This window comes from Simochromis diagramma, unplaced genomic scaffold (assembly GCF_900408965.1).
Source record: "Simochromis diagramma unplaced genomic scaffold, fSimDia1.1 OVJJ01000603.1, whole genome shotgun sequence".
NCBI lineage: Eukaryota > Metazoa > Chordata > Actinopteri > Cichliformes > Cichlidae > Simochromis > Simochromis diagramma.
The window spans coordinates 5517901-5532442 of NW_024387414.1; the positions used below are offsets into that span (position 1 = coordinate 5517901).

At 38.1% G+C, this 14542-nt stretch overlaps 1 protein-coding gene and 1 non-coding gene across 2 annotated transcripts; both read left to right on the plus strand.

Annotated features, from left to right (window-relative positions):
* Positions 1–399: 399 nt before the first annotated feature.
* dnaja2a (DnaJ heat shock protein family (Hsp40) member A2a) lies at positions 400–10268 on the plus strand. Its single transcript, XM_040011126.1, has 9 exons — positions 400–477; positions 1482–1541; positions 2874–3103; positions 3247–3327; positions 3451–3584; positions 3681–3877; positions 7645–7789; positions 8079–8206; positions 9143–10268. The coding sequence occupies exons 1-9, from the start codon at positions 400–402 to the stop codon at positions 9329–9331; spliced, it is 1242 nt and encodes a 413-aa protein (XP_039867060.1). The 3' UTR covers positions 9332–10268.
* A 3945-nt stretch (positions 10269–14213) lies between these two features.
* On the plus strand, positions 14214–14287 carry trnat-agu. Its single transcript has one exon. It is a non-coding gene; the product is annotated as a tRNA-Thr (tRNA).
* Positions 14288–14542: the final 255 nt, after the last annotated feature.

Consider the following 14542-nt stretch of genomic DNA (forward strand, 5'->3'; position numbering starts at 1 on the left):
CATAAAGAGAAACAGAAAGTTCGCTTTTCATTAACAGACTGTAAAAATAGGATGGCAGTTTGAGCTCATAAACTGAGTTTAAACTTTTATATGTGAAGGTGTAACTATTGTTCAAGCTTTGTCTAAATTAACTTTAATTAAATGATTAATATTTGCTAAAATAAATAAATGAATGAATGAATAAATAAGAGAAGAAGAAAAATGAAAAGGAAATCGACTGTTTACTCTCGTGTGTAAGCTCATCAGTCATCAAGCACATCCACGCCAGGGGGCACCAGCGGACACGCGGCGGGTCTGACTTTCCGGAAATGGAGACACGAGGCGAGCCAAACATTTTCCACCGGCTCCTTCTCTCTTTGTCCATCCAGCTCCTGTCGAAGCAACATCAACAGCAACACCATGTCGAATGTTGTCGACACGAAATTGTACGACATCCTCGGAGTGTCTCCGTCTGCAACTGAAAATGAGCTGAAAAAGGTAAATACACGGGAGATGATCTGCGGGATTATATATTGCGTTTAAGCTTCAAAGTCTTAAAAGTGCCTCAATCAGGAAATGCGTTGCTATGCGAAGCTAACTAACATTAGCAGTGAATCAGGCTGGCCGGCCTGGATATTCATGTGACAGTCGGGCTGTGTCGTTTATGAGTTCAATAAATGTTTTATTTTTCTTTCACAGTTTAGCTACGATCGACTAGGAAAACGTATGTTTTTCAAGTTGTTAATGTGGAAAAAGGTCAACCGAAACCAGGGCTAGCTCGTACGCATCAAACGATTGACCTCACGCTAGCTTTAGCTTAAGTGTTTGTCGCGAAACCAGCCAAACTAGTCCTTGATTTTGTTTGACAAACGGTGGAAATAGATTCCTAACACGTAGTGATCAAAATGAGCCGAAGAATCCAAGTTTGATATTTATTCAGCGGTTTTGTTTTTTTAAATTTGGTTGGGTTTTTTTTTCTCCCAACCGGCGTGTGATGTTTTTTTTAACTGGCCATGCTAGACTAGACTAAATTGATGTTCACCGACCTCTTGTTTATTAGCACATTATCGGATAACTTTATTACGCTGTCATATTTTCATCTTAAACGTTATCGTTACCCCGTCCGTGCTTGGCGAGAAGATATGCTAATTAGCTTAGAAGCGTTAGCACCGAAATTGTCAGACATTTTGAGTTGCCTTTTTTCACTAAAGGGTAATTCCCGGGGATGGGTGCGTGGAAATGGTGAATAGCAGTCGTCGCTACTAAACCAGTTATGGATTATTGTTGGGAGAAAATGATTTTTTTTTTTTAAAGCCGAGACAGAAAGAGCGTGGCCGGCCAGGTTTGTTCGGGGAGGGAGGCACGTGTGATTGCGTAAACCGTAGATAAGCTTCCTTCATGTGTGTTGGAGTCATGTCGACGCAAGTTTCCCGTAAACAACGCATGCCCAATGTAAAACTTGCTAGCTAATGGAGTTATCTCTGTTTTTTGTTATTGTCTAGGCATACCGGAAACTCGCAAAAGAATATCATCCCGACAAGAACCCTAATTCTGGAGATAAGGTAACTCCTCCGTGGCAGCCTCCACCTGGTTTACAGTGGAGCTGGTCATCATATGTCCAGATGAGTTATGCGATTATGTTTGTTTTAATTATGTTTGAAATTTAAAAAACATGATTGGGAAAACAATAAAAAGCTAAAAAGTCTATTTTCATTTTATGCACCAAATTCTAATGTATGTGTACTTAATTACTCTGTTTCGTTTATTGATTTGCAGATTTTCTTTCTTTTGTTTTTTGGAATTAGTCCTTTGGATAAAGTGCAATGTGTTGCTATCAGTGTTATGTATAAGTAAAGAAGAAAAATAGTTTAAAATGTTTAAGTAAAACATTTTAAACATAGAGAACATGTTCTCTCATAGAGATGTGCCTAGTATTTTGTGTATCTGAAGCTTTAATGTATCTTTCAGTCCTGTTATGACAGGAGTTGCTTCCCGTTTTAGTTTTACTTTTGCTTTGTGGTGATTTCGCTTTAAGCCTTTACATTTCATTAAGGGTTTAAATTGTTATTGAACATTGAGCTGAAATTCCTGAAGTTGGAAGAGCCCTTTCCACAGCTGTGCTTAACATTCGCATTAGTTCCTAATGTAGATTTTGGAATGTTTATTGAAAGGTAGGTGGTGGGGGGGAATTACAAGCCTCTCTTTCATCATCCCCAATATGGCAGTGAGAGATTTTCTCAGCAGGAAATTGTTGCCAACAGGAAAATGGCAACTTTAGAGTCTTAAGCCTGGAGGCGGTGTTCATAATAATGAAAGCATTTGAGTTTTAGAAATGGTGTGTCCTACCGAGAATATCCTTTACACTGGCTGTGAGATTAACTTGTAACTCGTGCTGAACGTCACATTTTATCTTCAAAGAAAATGGAAGCTCGATGTTATTCTTTTTAACTATTAGTTTTCTTTCTAATTTTTTTTATTGGAAACCTAAGAGTGGTAAAGTTTGTATAGGTCAGTTGAAACTTTGAGTTACTGTTTTGACAGGTAATCAATTTGCTGTGAATTTGCTCTGAAGTCTTATGTTTTGGAGAGCTGAAATTGTACCCAAGACTTCTGTCCCCCTCGGGTGTTTTAGATGGAGACAAAGGAAAATCCCAAGTGTTATTTATTTTTCACCAGTTTAGTTGATTGGTGTCTGCTTTCCATAAGCTTAAGACACATTATTATTTAATGGTTCTAAAAAGAACCCCAGACTGTATGTGTGGCTGGATCTAAGTGGGTCAGTTAATTGTTTTGTCAAATCCCAAAAGCCATTTTGAAACAGGCCGTTCCCTTCGTCCAGTTAATTTTATTTTATTTTTTGTCTTGTCTCTGTTTCTGGTCTTCTCAAAATGTAGTTCAAAGAAATCAGCTTTGCCTATGAGGTGCTAACTAACCCTGAAAAGAAAGAACTTTATGATCGCTATGGAGAACAAGGCTTGCGGGAAGGTGGCGGGGGTGGCCCAGGGATGGACGATATCTTCTCCCACATCTTTGGAGGTGGACTCTTTGGCTTCATGGGTGGACAGAGCAGTCGATCCAGGAATGGAGGTCGGAGGAGAGGAGAAGACATGGTCCATCCACTCAAGTAAGACCTAGCTTGGAAACTCAGATGTACTACATTAAATTGATTTAATGTTTTTGTGTTTGCAATTAATTAAAATTGCTCTTGATGTGCAGCACAACTATTTTATCTTGCATCAGTTGATATCATCTTATTTTTTTCTGTAGGGTTTCACTGGAGGACCTTTACAATGGAAAAACAACTAAACTACAACTTAGCAAGAATGTACTCTGTAGCACTTGCAATGGGTGAGTAGTATAACCAACATCTTGCTGTTATTTCTGCTCGATAGTTTAGTTATTAACAGTTTTAATCTTGTGATATTTGTTGGTTGTTACAACAAATCTATCTGTGGCTTTGTGTGAATACAGGCAGGGAGGCAAGACGGGTGCTGTACAAAAGTGTACGGCGTGTAGGGGGCGTGGCATGCGCATCATGATCAGACAGCTGGCCCCGGGTATGGTCCAACAGATGCAGTCAGTGTGTACTGATTGTAATGGAGAGGGTAAGTGCCACAGTGATGTAAACCATGACCAAGCACTTGCGTGTTTTATTGATCTGCACAGATCTCTGATCCTGTGTTTTATTTAATCTGCCCCAGGTGAGGTGATCAGTGAGAAAGACCGCTGTAAAAAATGCGAGGGCAAGAAAGTCGTGAAGGAGGTGAAGATTCTGGAGGTGCATGTGGACAAAGGCATGAAGCATGGCCAGAAAATTACCTTTGGAGGAGAAGCTGACCAGGCACCTGGCGTTGAACCTGGGGATATAGTTCTTGTCCTGCAAGAAAAAGAGCACGAGGTACGTGGGGGGAGTCTGATTCATGTTATCCTTTCCCTCGTAACCCATGCATACTCTGTAATAGGAGGTGATGGTTTTAACATTATTTTGAGCAGTCTATTCTCCTTTTGTGTTTTTTGTATGTCAGTTGCTAATTACTTCACTCCCATAAAAAGGTGAACTTCTAATCCAGCTCCTCACACCTGACCAAAGCTTCCTGTTGCATTCTTTTGATGTCAAACTGTTGATTCTGTTTTCACTAATGGCCAAAATCTCATAGTCTCAGCTGGTTCGTAAAATGTATGTATAACACAGGTACATGTGTGGGTGTGCAGAAGTGACGAATTTACACACAACTTAAATAAGCATCAAAGAAGTGGAAATAAAATCTCGGAGACGTTGGAGTTAGTCATGCAGAATTTGTATATTTCAATTTTTTTTTTAAAATAAGTTTTAATTACATTTTGATTTTTGTTTTGATTTCAGGGTGTTTTTTAAATAAATTTGGTTAGTTTTGGCGTGTTTATAAATGTTTAGTTTTAATCTTTAATTATTTTAACACAGAGGATATTTATCTAGGAGCAGATTTTAACATTTTGGAATGAGTGTTATAGCAGCAGAGTGTCACGCTGGTGTAGAGGTTAGTATTATCATTCCCTGGGGTGTTTCTGCATGGAGTTGGCATATTCTGCCTGTGGGAACTCAAGCTTCCTCCCACAGTCCAGACAGACACGTAAGGTGAATAAGTCATTCTAACAGGTGAATTATGCTTCTGTGTTAGATCTGTGTCGTACCTTACGTCATAACCAGGACCCTATTATTATTATTATTATTATTATTATGTTTTTTTTCCTACAACATAACGTTGTAGGTAACGTTTCATGATTTCATTTTTAATTATGATGCTTGGGTTTTTATCCCATCCCATCCCACCTGATGTGGTTTAACAATGCACTTTTTGCATACAACCTGGGTACATCTGTGAGCATTGTGGTAACTTGGAGCGTTGCATACAGTTTGGAAGGCATTTGGGGGGCAATCTATAGCATTTTCAGTTTGCTCTAGTAAATTCACTTAGTGTAGTAGATGGACGACCTGGTCATTGTTTCTCTGTCTATGGCATTATGCTTCACCTAACTTTCATACTAACATGCCAACCTCCTGCAGCGCTGATGGATAATAATTTTATGGGTCTTAGGTAGGGCTGGGGCATATCATACCGTTCACGGTAATACCGGTATAATGTCGGGCAACGATAAGAAAATGAAATATCGCGATAGAATATGGGTGAAACTGATACAGATTAGAAAAATATAATTTCTGTATCAGTCATAGTTTTGTGAGCTGTCAGAGCCTAAAATGCAACATTACTAAGGTTGATAATTTTTAATTAATTTTATCTCTCATAAAAGCTGCAATTGTCTTGATCAGATATCATGTCAAATAATTTCTTATGTGTTGAGGCACCCCTCCTTATGCAATATGAGATTTAAATAATTGTTTTAGCACTTTGAGCACTCAAAAGCCTAAGTCATGTGTTATATAGTGTTGGATTGTGGGCTAAATGGTGCACCTGCTGTGGAATATAGATAGATACAGCTGTTGTTCGTGAGTTTATGGTTCATGAGTAAGCTACTGATTTAAAACACCCCCTCTGTTTGCAATAATTCAAGAAATAAAGTAAGAAAATCTTAAATTGTATCACAGAAAATTCTAACAGGGGAAAAAAGTCTGTATTTCAGTGGATATAAGAAGGAAAACATTATACATTATTGAGTTTTTATAATTAAATCGTATTATGCCTTAATGTTGAATTTCTTTGGTAGCAAAACGTCTTGATGCATTCTCAATCATCCAGGAAAGTAAATCTCCAAAAGTTGATTCTGTTCATCTGGAGGTAGCGTTTTGTGGGAGAAATGTTTCGTCACTCATCCAAGTGACTTCTTCAGTCTCAGCTGACTGCAGGTTTCCCCAATCTTATAAACAGTACATTTGCATAATGACTGAAACCAGCCCACTGAAGGATGCAAATTCTCATTACCATTGATCAAAGACCACTGATCAATGGCCATGAATACCATTCACAGAGAGTTGGGGAATGGCTGCAATTACAGCATTGTAAGATGGCGAAAGATGGGTGTGCCGTGGGCTCCCCAGCCTAAGGGTTCATCTTTCGGCATCTTACAATGCTGTGATTGCAGCCACACAGTGGACCAAAGGAAAAAGGATTTTGTGTAGTAGCTGAACACAGTGTTCCTGGAAATGAAGAAAAGGAGTGTTTCTGTTCACTGAAAAATCAGCGCTTATGATTCTACATGGTTGAAGTGTTGAGTTCCTGGTTTGCATTAACAACGCTTGTAGCTGGATGCCAAAAAGTGATGGGTGTCCTCTCATAAAATAAAGTTATATTGACATCATGAGTGGTGGATTGATAGGCTAATCAGTCTTGTGATGCTGATCTTTTTTTCAAGAGCAATTCAACTAAATGTTGTAATTTTAATAAAACAGACAAATCGTAATGAAGCTTATTTGTCGTAATGGTGCCAAATTCAGAAATATGCAAGCCACTTACCTTACTCAGCTGAGGTAAATAAAGACCCTGGTAAATGTTAAAGGAAATGGGTTGTGGATGGTTTTGGCTTAACTAGAACACCACCCAGAGCTTCAGGAGTGCTTCTGGCTCCCACAGGATGTCTATCTTTAATGTCAAAATATGTCATTCATAGACATCTGTAGCATAATGAGTTGGTACAGCCAGCAGCAACAACACACAAAACACTGATCATGGAACATCAGTACTCTTTATGAAATGGCACTATATCAAAAGGTCTGAAAATCATTTGAAGTAGTACAATAAAAGTATTTAAGAGGCATTAAAAAACTACTTGTCTGTGTATACAGGAATACATTCTGACAGCATCCTATTGAGTAAATTAGTAACTTTTTTGTGCTATACTTGTTTGTACTATTGATTTCTAACAAATGCTCTAAGGCAGAGGTGTTTAGTGTTCGGATACAATACAGTTTACAAAAATGTGATGGTGCGAACTTAATTGTTTTCTAATAATTAATAAAAAATAATTAAAATTGACAAAGCATTACAGTGCCAAAAAAGCTGGCTTGTGGAACAGTGTGAATTTAAAGTACAAGGCCTCTACTGAGCGTTGCATTATGGGTTGATGTTTGTCTTGTTAATTCTAGCCTTTTGATAAGATATTTATTTGCCTGTCAGTTTAGTGTGCAGGAGTTCTTAAAGCTGTTGTGTAACGCATTTTACTGCAACATAAGAAAGAAATGTTACAAAACTCCAAGTTCATAGCCTCCCCCAATGTCTTGACTGCCAAATTACACCATGAAGAAGCATTGTCACACAGTCAATTATAGCTGTCACAGATGACGAGCTCAAAAGACACTGTCAGAGAAAATGATTCTGACCACTTTAAAAAGCTATCAGTCACAGACAAAAGCAATTTGTTCTGACAATTATCTGTTACCATGTTTAATGTGGTTTTTATGAGAGAATAGGCTTCAGCGATGAGAACTCTTTGGATTATTGGAATAAAAAAACTTTTTTTTCTTCCCCTAAAATTGACTAACCTCCACTTCTGCTTTAGCCCCAGCTTTATTCAAAGGTAATGATATACAGTGACATGCTTTCCCACACTGTCATATTTGGTATATCAGGAAATGATGCTTTGTTTGTTTGGTTTGTTTGTTTTTAAATCTGTTAGAACTGTGACGATTTCATCTATTAACAGATATTACTAACAATCTCTCTCTATTTTCAGACATATAGACGAGATGGCAATGACCTCTTCATGAACCACAAGATTGGGCTGGTGGAGGCGCTGTGTGGTTTCCAGTTTATGTTGAAACATTTAGATGGAAGACAAATTGTTGTTAAGTACCCTGCTGGCAAAGTCATTGAACCAGGTAAACATCCATTTTTAACATTGCTTTTCTTACTGAATTTGTCAGGAGCAGACTGCATCATTATTCAAAGCTCTGACGTGGTTGCCAGATAAGTGTATTAGCCTAGCATGCTCTGACAGCTGAGCAGGTGTCCAGCTTTGGGCTTTATTGGCAGAGAGTTTCTATCATTGTAAAGATGTTCTTCACACTAACACTGGGGGGTGGGTTTACCCTAAATCCTCAGTGCTGGAAATACTGTTTAGAAAAATGTGATTAAGTCTAATTTTAAACAAACTGCACTCTTTTCTAGGCTCTGTCAGGATGGTGCGGGGAGAAGGCATGCCACAGTACCGAAACCCTTTCGAGAAAGGAGATCTTTATATCAAGTTTGATGTCCAGTTTCCTGACAACAATTGGATCAGCCCTGAGAAACTTGGGGTATGACAGATTTGTGCTTTTAATTTACTGTCTTTAATCTTCTGGTTTTTATTTGTCTCATTATAGACAAAGACCAAAGCTCATTCTTCATACTTAGAAGTAATTACAAAACTGTCCTTCATAGGCAATTTTTTTCCTCTATATAATTAGATTAAGACATTAAAACTATATTCCAAACAGACTTAAGTCAGCGAGTCATTTACAGTTGAGTTCAAATATATTATTTAAATCAGACTCGCCCATCAGGCCTCTGAGGGGGCATCAGTGATGGCAGCACACGGAGGCAGTAAATAGATTTGCTCTTTTATCAGCAGCTTTGAAACAAGCAAGGAAAAAGGGAAATATTGGCAGCAGTGTTGATGGAGAAAGGCCACAGCACACCTTACTTTGAACAACAGCTGCTTTAACTTGAAAAATATACATGATTTTCAGACAGCTCAGCAGTGAGTTAGCTGTCTGACCTGTAACATGTTCACATGTAGGACTGCTGTTTTTCTTGGGTGGAAAGCAATTTATATGTGTACGGTTAGTGGGGAGAAACCCAAAGTGCATGTTTTCTCAAATAATTTTTTTCTACTATGTCTTCAGAGTCCGTCACATAATCTGGTTTTGGTCTGAAGAGAAAGTATGACCTGTTTGTTTGTTGTCGTTGTTTTAAAGAGGGGGGGAAAAGATATTAATTTCATTCAGACTTCCATTCAGCGATTTGATTCCTTCTTGTGATGAATGTGAAAGTACTTAAATTCTGTCACGCTTGTCTTTCTGGCTGAGGATGGAAGTGAATTTCTTCCTGAGACAGCACCCCTTCTCGCTCTCTCTCTCTCCTTGTAGCAGTGCACTCATGACCCCACAACCTTCTGACACCAGAGAATGGTTAGAAATCCCAATGAAGCTGCCTGTTAAAGCTGTATTTTGACAATTGTTTTCCCTGTGAAGGAGCTGGAAGACATGCTGCCCTCACGGTCAGAGCCACCCATCATCAGTGGAGACACGGAGGAGGTCGACCTGCAAGATTATGACGTCAGCCAGAGCTCGTCATCTGGTAACCGCAGGGAGGCTTACAATGACAGCTCGGATGAAGAGGGCAGCCACCACGGCTCGGGAGTACAGTGTGCCCACCAGTAATCTCATGCGCTTTCCCACTCTGACATATACACATACAGACACACACAACCCATGAGCTAGATGGGAGAAAATGTATGAGTTGCAGACTAAACAAAGGCAGGTCAGGCTCAGTAGCTCCTCAGACACAGATCACAATCACACTGACTCGTGCACAAGTTGTTGATTGTTTGAAATATTGTGCCCTTGAATCATTTTGATTTTTGTCTGAGGAACTAACACTGGTGCAGCCAGAGACAGATCTAGACACTTTAAACAGCAACTTTAGGTAAAAATTCATATAAAATATTTAAGATGTAATGAAACAAGTGGTCGCCTCAGTGAACACCATGTTAGGATGATGATCTTCTGTTCAAACAGACTTCACCCACCCACCTTTCTCTTCCTCTGTCATGGCTGATAGTCCAGTGTCCTGCTAATTGGAGCTCAAGATCAGTAAAAAGGAATGTTTCTTTGTGACATGGGTTCTGTTTTCATAGTATTTACATTAATTTAAAAGACTAACCAATGTGCAAAGACAAAGCAGCTGAGCAACGTGACATGCAGATCCTCGGACTTGTGCATTCATGGACTCGTCGACTCGGCGCCATTTGTAGGATTTGTTTTCTGATTTTTACAGCTTTAGTTTCTTTCTAGGTTTTTACGTGTTTTTTTTTTTTTGTTTTGTTTTGTTTTTCCTGTCTTTACTTTTTAATTCGAACAGAAAATTCATTAAGTGTGTATATCACTGAAGTGGTTGTTGGTAAGCTTCATCAGCTGCTGTATTTCAAGGCTGTGTGATTTAAAAATAAATAAATAAATAAAAACCTATAGTCTGTACCTGTGCTGAGACCATGTGCATGTACAAAGCTTTGGTTCCCGCACTTGTCAAACATCCAATAAAGCAGCACACTTCTCAAGAAATGTCTATGAAGTTGTTGAATAAACTGTTGAAATATCATTCGTAGTGTGTTACATTGATTTTTGCTATGTTTTTCTTTTTGCCACCAGAAGTAGTAGGCTAGAAATAAGTTTGAAGCCATCAGAGTTTTGAAATGGCTCACTAGGGGAAAAAAGTTGTTCTTTCTATAAACAATGTGTCAATGACGAGAACTAATCCAAGGATCCTGCCAACTATTCTCTGGAGGTACTGTTTGACTAAATCAAAAAACATTTCCGTCCTCAGTCAGCTGTCATCAGTGAACGGGATCGCACACTGTCCTAAAAGCAGTCTGAGTGGAAAGACATGCCAATGAAACTACAATGCTGTGACCTCTGTAGTTCTTGAAGAGGCAGCTGATCACTGCTTCTTCCATTAGTATTTGTGTACAGTGTAAACTGTTGAATGGGTTGAGAAGCACTCATATATACATACATATACATTTCAACTGGTCATGCTGGTAGCTTTGGTTAGTGGTGCTGATTTAAGTAGTGTTGCCATTTAAGTGTCCTGTGATGTGGTTTATTGACTTCAATGTGAGGAACCCTTAGTGACCTGAACATCAGGCATCCATCGGCCCTTTCAGTGTCATTTAAAGAGTGAAACAGCTAAAACCAAGCTATTTAATTAGTGTGGATCATGTCCTACCTGTGCCAAGTGCCAATGACCCTTGTGTTTAACAAATCTCAGCTACGTCTTCTTTGTAATCATCAAACTTTTATTAGAGTTCAGAAAAACCTGTGTAAATGCTGGTATCTGATAGGTCACTGAGGAATTTCCTTCATCAGTGCGTGTTTTAGAGGGCTCCTGACATTTGTATTCTATTGGAAAATGCAGTAAGTTATGAGCCATCAAACAAATATGGAACAATGCAAAATAGTGATAATATTGAAGAAGTCACTTGTTGACCCATTAGCAGGGGGCCCTTAAACAGTTCTTTTTTGGTGGTCATAGTAGTAATGCTAGCGAAGGAGGCAAGGGTTTTGTGTTGCAGTGTGGTGCAGATTAACAGAAAACAAAAAGCTGTTTTACAGTTTTCCCAAATTTGGGGATAGTGGAGTATGTAGGAAATGTAAGAAAGTTAAAATGACAATCTAGTAAAAGTAAAAGTCTTTTATTTTAATTTTAACAAGTACATAAGTAATAACAAAATCATTTTATTTCCAGTTTTGCTGTGTCAGTGTAAAAAACAATCGTTATTATTTATGGTTATCATGTAAGTTTAAAGACAAGCTTAGACAGCATTTTCACATTAACTTTTCATTATGAAAAGGATGGAATTTTCTTTAGTGCTAAGTCAGTTTTAATTTATGGCAAAGATGAAGTTAGCTACTTCACTGTAGAAGCAAACCCTAAAGTGCTTAGTAAAAGGGTGCCAAACATAAGGCCCGGGGGGTGTAAATGGCCGTCAAAGACTCAAAATGCATCCAGTTGATTGCTTTGGATAGGTGCATTTTCATAAATTTGAGCCTACCCCTTTTCCTATTTATAAGGACCGCCCCATGGCCTTTCATACTTATTTACCAATGTATTAGACAGAATCTTTTTTTATTTTATTTCACCATCTACTGTACTTACTATACTATACTACACTCTTGGTTTTATAATGACAATTTAACCCCCGAAATGTCAGACTGACAGATTTCTTTCTTCATACTGTTAACATTGCACTTGTTTTTGTTATATTATAGCATTAAACATGTAGCAAACTTCTTTGTACTAGAAAGATCAGTTTCACTGGTCCAGCTAGCTTAAATCAACGTCCATTGACTAGATGGACTTAAACAATGAATAACAAAATACAAGGAAACTTAGACCCAAACTAATAACAGCTACAACAAGAACTTAAGAAAGCTTCAACATACCTAAGAAAAGAAATATAGCAATAAACCCTGACATATTGGTAACTCTTTGAAGTGTTACTGGGCATTCACAATCAGTCACTTTGTGCAGTGAGTCAAAGCATTGGGTGGACTGCATCAGGCTAAACTAAATTGATAGAATTGAGTGGACTCGTACTGATAAGAGAGTTAGAACAACAACTAAAAAAACTTAGATTATTCTGAAAAGAACTAATATAGGTTAACTGGGAGGAGCGGTGAAAATTAAGATGGAACAGAGGTGGAGGAAGACGATGTTACATCGTGTGAGGAGCAGCAGTGCAATCCATTTCTTTCTGTTGTGTGTCCTGTTGTTCTTTTTCTTGAATAAGCTTTATTTCTGTGCAGTGTTTTCCTTCATGTCTTCAAGCTTGCTGTCCATTTCTTTCTTTGAACTCTATGTCCTGTTTTTTCTTCTCTTGGAGGATTTCACTATTTTTTTCCAGAGCTTGATCAACCTTTTCTTGGAGCTCCTGATTCTTTTTGTCTTGCAGAGCCCATTGTTTCTCCTCAATAGTACCTTCTTTTTCTTGAAGCTGGTAGGAATGTTTTTTTCATTCAGCACTCTTTCTCTCATTTTCTTGCCTCAGGGACATAATCTTTTCTCTGTTCATGAGATTTTCATTCTGCATTTCTTCAAAGCGCTTCTCCTCTAGTTGTACGTGTTCACCCCAAGGAAGAGAGCTGAGGTAAGGGTCTAGGGGTTCATCCCATGGAAGACAGCTGGGGTCAACTTCTTGTCTTTCTTGATCATTTCTCTGAGACATGTTGGAGTCTGTATCTTTTATATATATATTTTTTTTAAATATTCAACTTTATTCAACAAAAATTTACAATGTATTTCAATCGGGAGACCCTTCAAATCCTCATTCAACTTATTCATCTTTCAACTCTAACTACTTCCACATATGTTGACCCACAGACACCATTTAAACTTTAAAACGAAGTCAAGACATTGAGCTATTCAGCTTGTATTTATCTTTTCAATATCTTTTATACTTTTTCCTCAGTTCCAGTTTAAGTTTCATGCTTTATTTTCTAATGTACATTTTAAACATGCTCGGCTACTTGCCAACTTCAAAACTCCTTCTTCTGTGTGAACCTGAGCTTTCAACAGTTCTTCACTTTGTCTTTTAGGTGAATGATTTGGTGTATTTCAGCTCATTCAACATTTTTTCACCAAACATTTCACACACACACACACACACACACACACACACACACAGACAGAAAGACAAACACACAAGGAAATAAAGACACACAGAGACATACACTCACACAGAAACACACACATACACGTGCGCGCGCACACACAGCGAAAATATTCAGTTTTTTTCTCATCTAAAGTTCACACAGATGAAGAAGTTTCAAAGTTGGAAAGTAGCTGAAGATGTTTAAAATGTAGCTTTCAACAGTTCTACACTTCAGCCTTCAGGTGAATGTTTCGTCCTATTTCAGCTCATTCAACATTTTTAACAACATTCAGCAGCCATTTCAGCTCAAAACATTCAGCTATCAGCATTAACTGCAGTTTCTTCAGAAAATGCATTTTCTAGTTCTAACTGTACTAGTTAATAGTAAATACGTGACATTCTATGCAAAACCTTATTGATGGGAATCAAAAGTGTAATATTTTTGCTTAAATTTGAAATAATCTACAGGGAATTGTAATATATACACACTATCATCTGTTTCGCTTAAGTGTGCTGTGTATTTCAACCCTGTACTCTTACAATACTGAATCCACACCGAAGACACTGCTGCACTGCACTGTTTCTTACACTTTAAAGTTATGCTTTAGTGTCATCTCATATTTACGCTTCCGTTTGAATAAGCCACGTTAAGCTCTCCTTTTAGTTGATTGATTTGGATAAATGTAACTTAACGGTGTACTGCTATTTATAACATTTTAGCCCTTCGTATTTTCTAGTACCTAAAAAATAGGATAAAAAATAAGAGGGGACAACTTTATATATCACGCCGCATTCACAGGAGAATACATATAATATACTGAACATAGCAATGACGTCATTGGACCCGTGTATTCCACTATTCATAAATGCCCTTTTCGAGATTTACCGTCAGCGGCGCCGTGGCTTAGTTGGTTAAAGCGCCTGTCTAGTAAACAGGAGATCCTGGGTTCGAATCCCAGCGGTGCCTTTTCTTTCTCTTCAGTTGTTTCTTTTGTTGTTCAGTGTGCACCATTTGTCATAACTTTACATTTACATAGTACTTTTCTCCCAGCAAAACACTTTTCCAGGTGTATGTGAAACTCAAAATACGTTATTAAATAAAAAGGGACTGTATAATTTATTTTAAAGTCCAACTTGCAGTACAAGAGTTTAACCACACGAGGGCGAAAGTGAAAGGGCATACTCATGAAAGAATCAGAGCACAAGCGGGCGAATGGGAGAA

Bases quoted from the DNA above. Each gene is read 5' to 3' on its own strand.
- dnaja2a (XM_040011126.1), top strand. From the start codon at position 400: ATGTCGAATGTTGTCGACACGAAATTGTACGACATCCTCGGAGTGTCT. The intron at 3,104-3,246 runs GTAAGACCTAGC...TTTTTTCTGTAG, and splicing joins GACATGGTCCATCCACTCAA to GGTTTCACTGGAGGACCTTT. The intron at 3,585-3,680 runs GTAAGTGCCACA...AATCTGCCCCAG, and splicing joins TACTGATTGTAATGGAGAGG to GTGAGGTGATCAGTGAGAAA.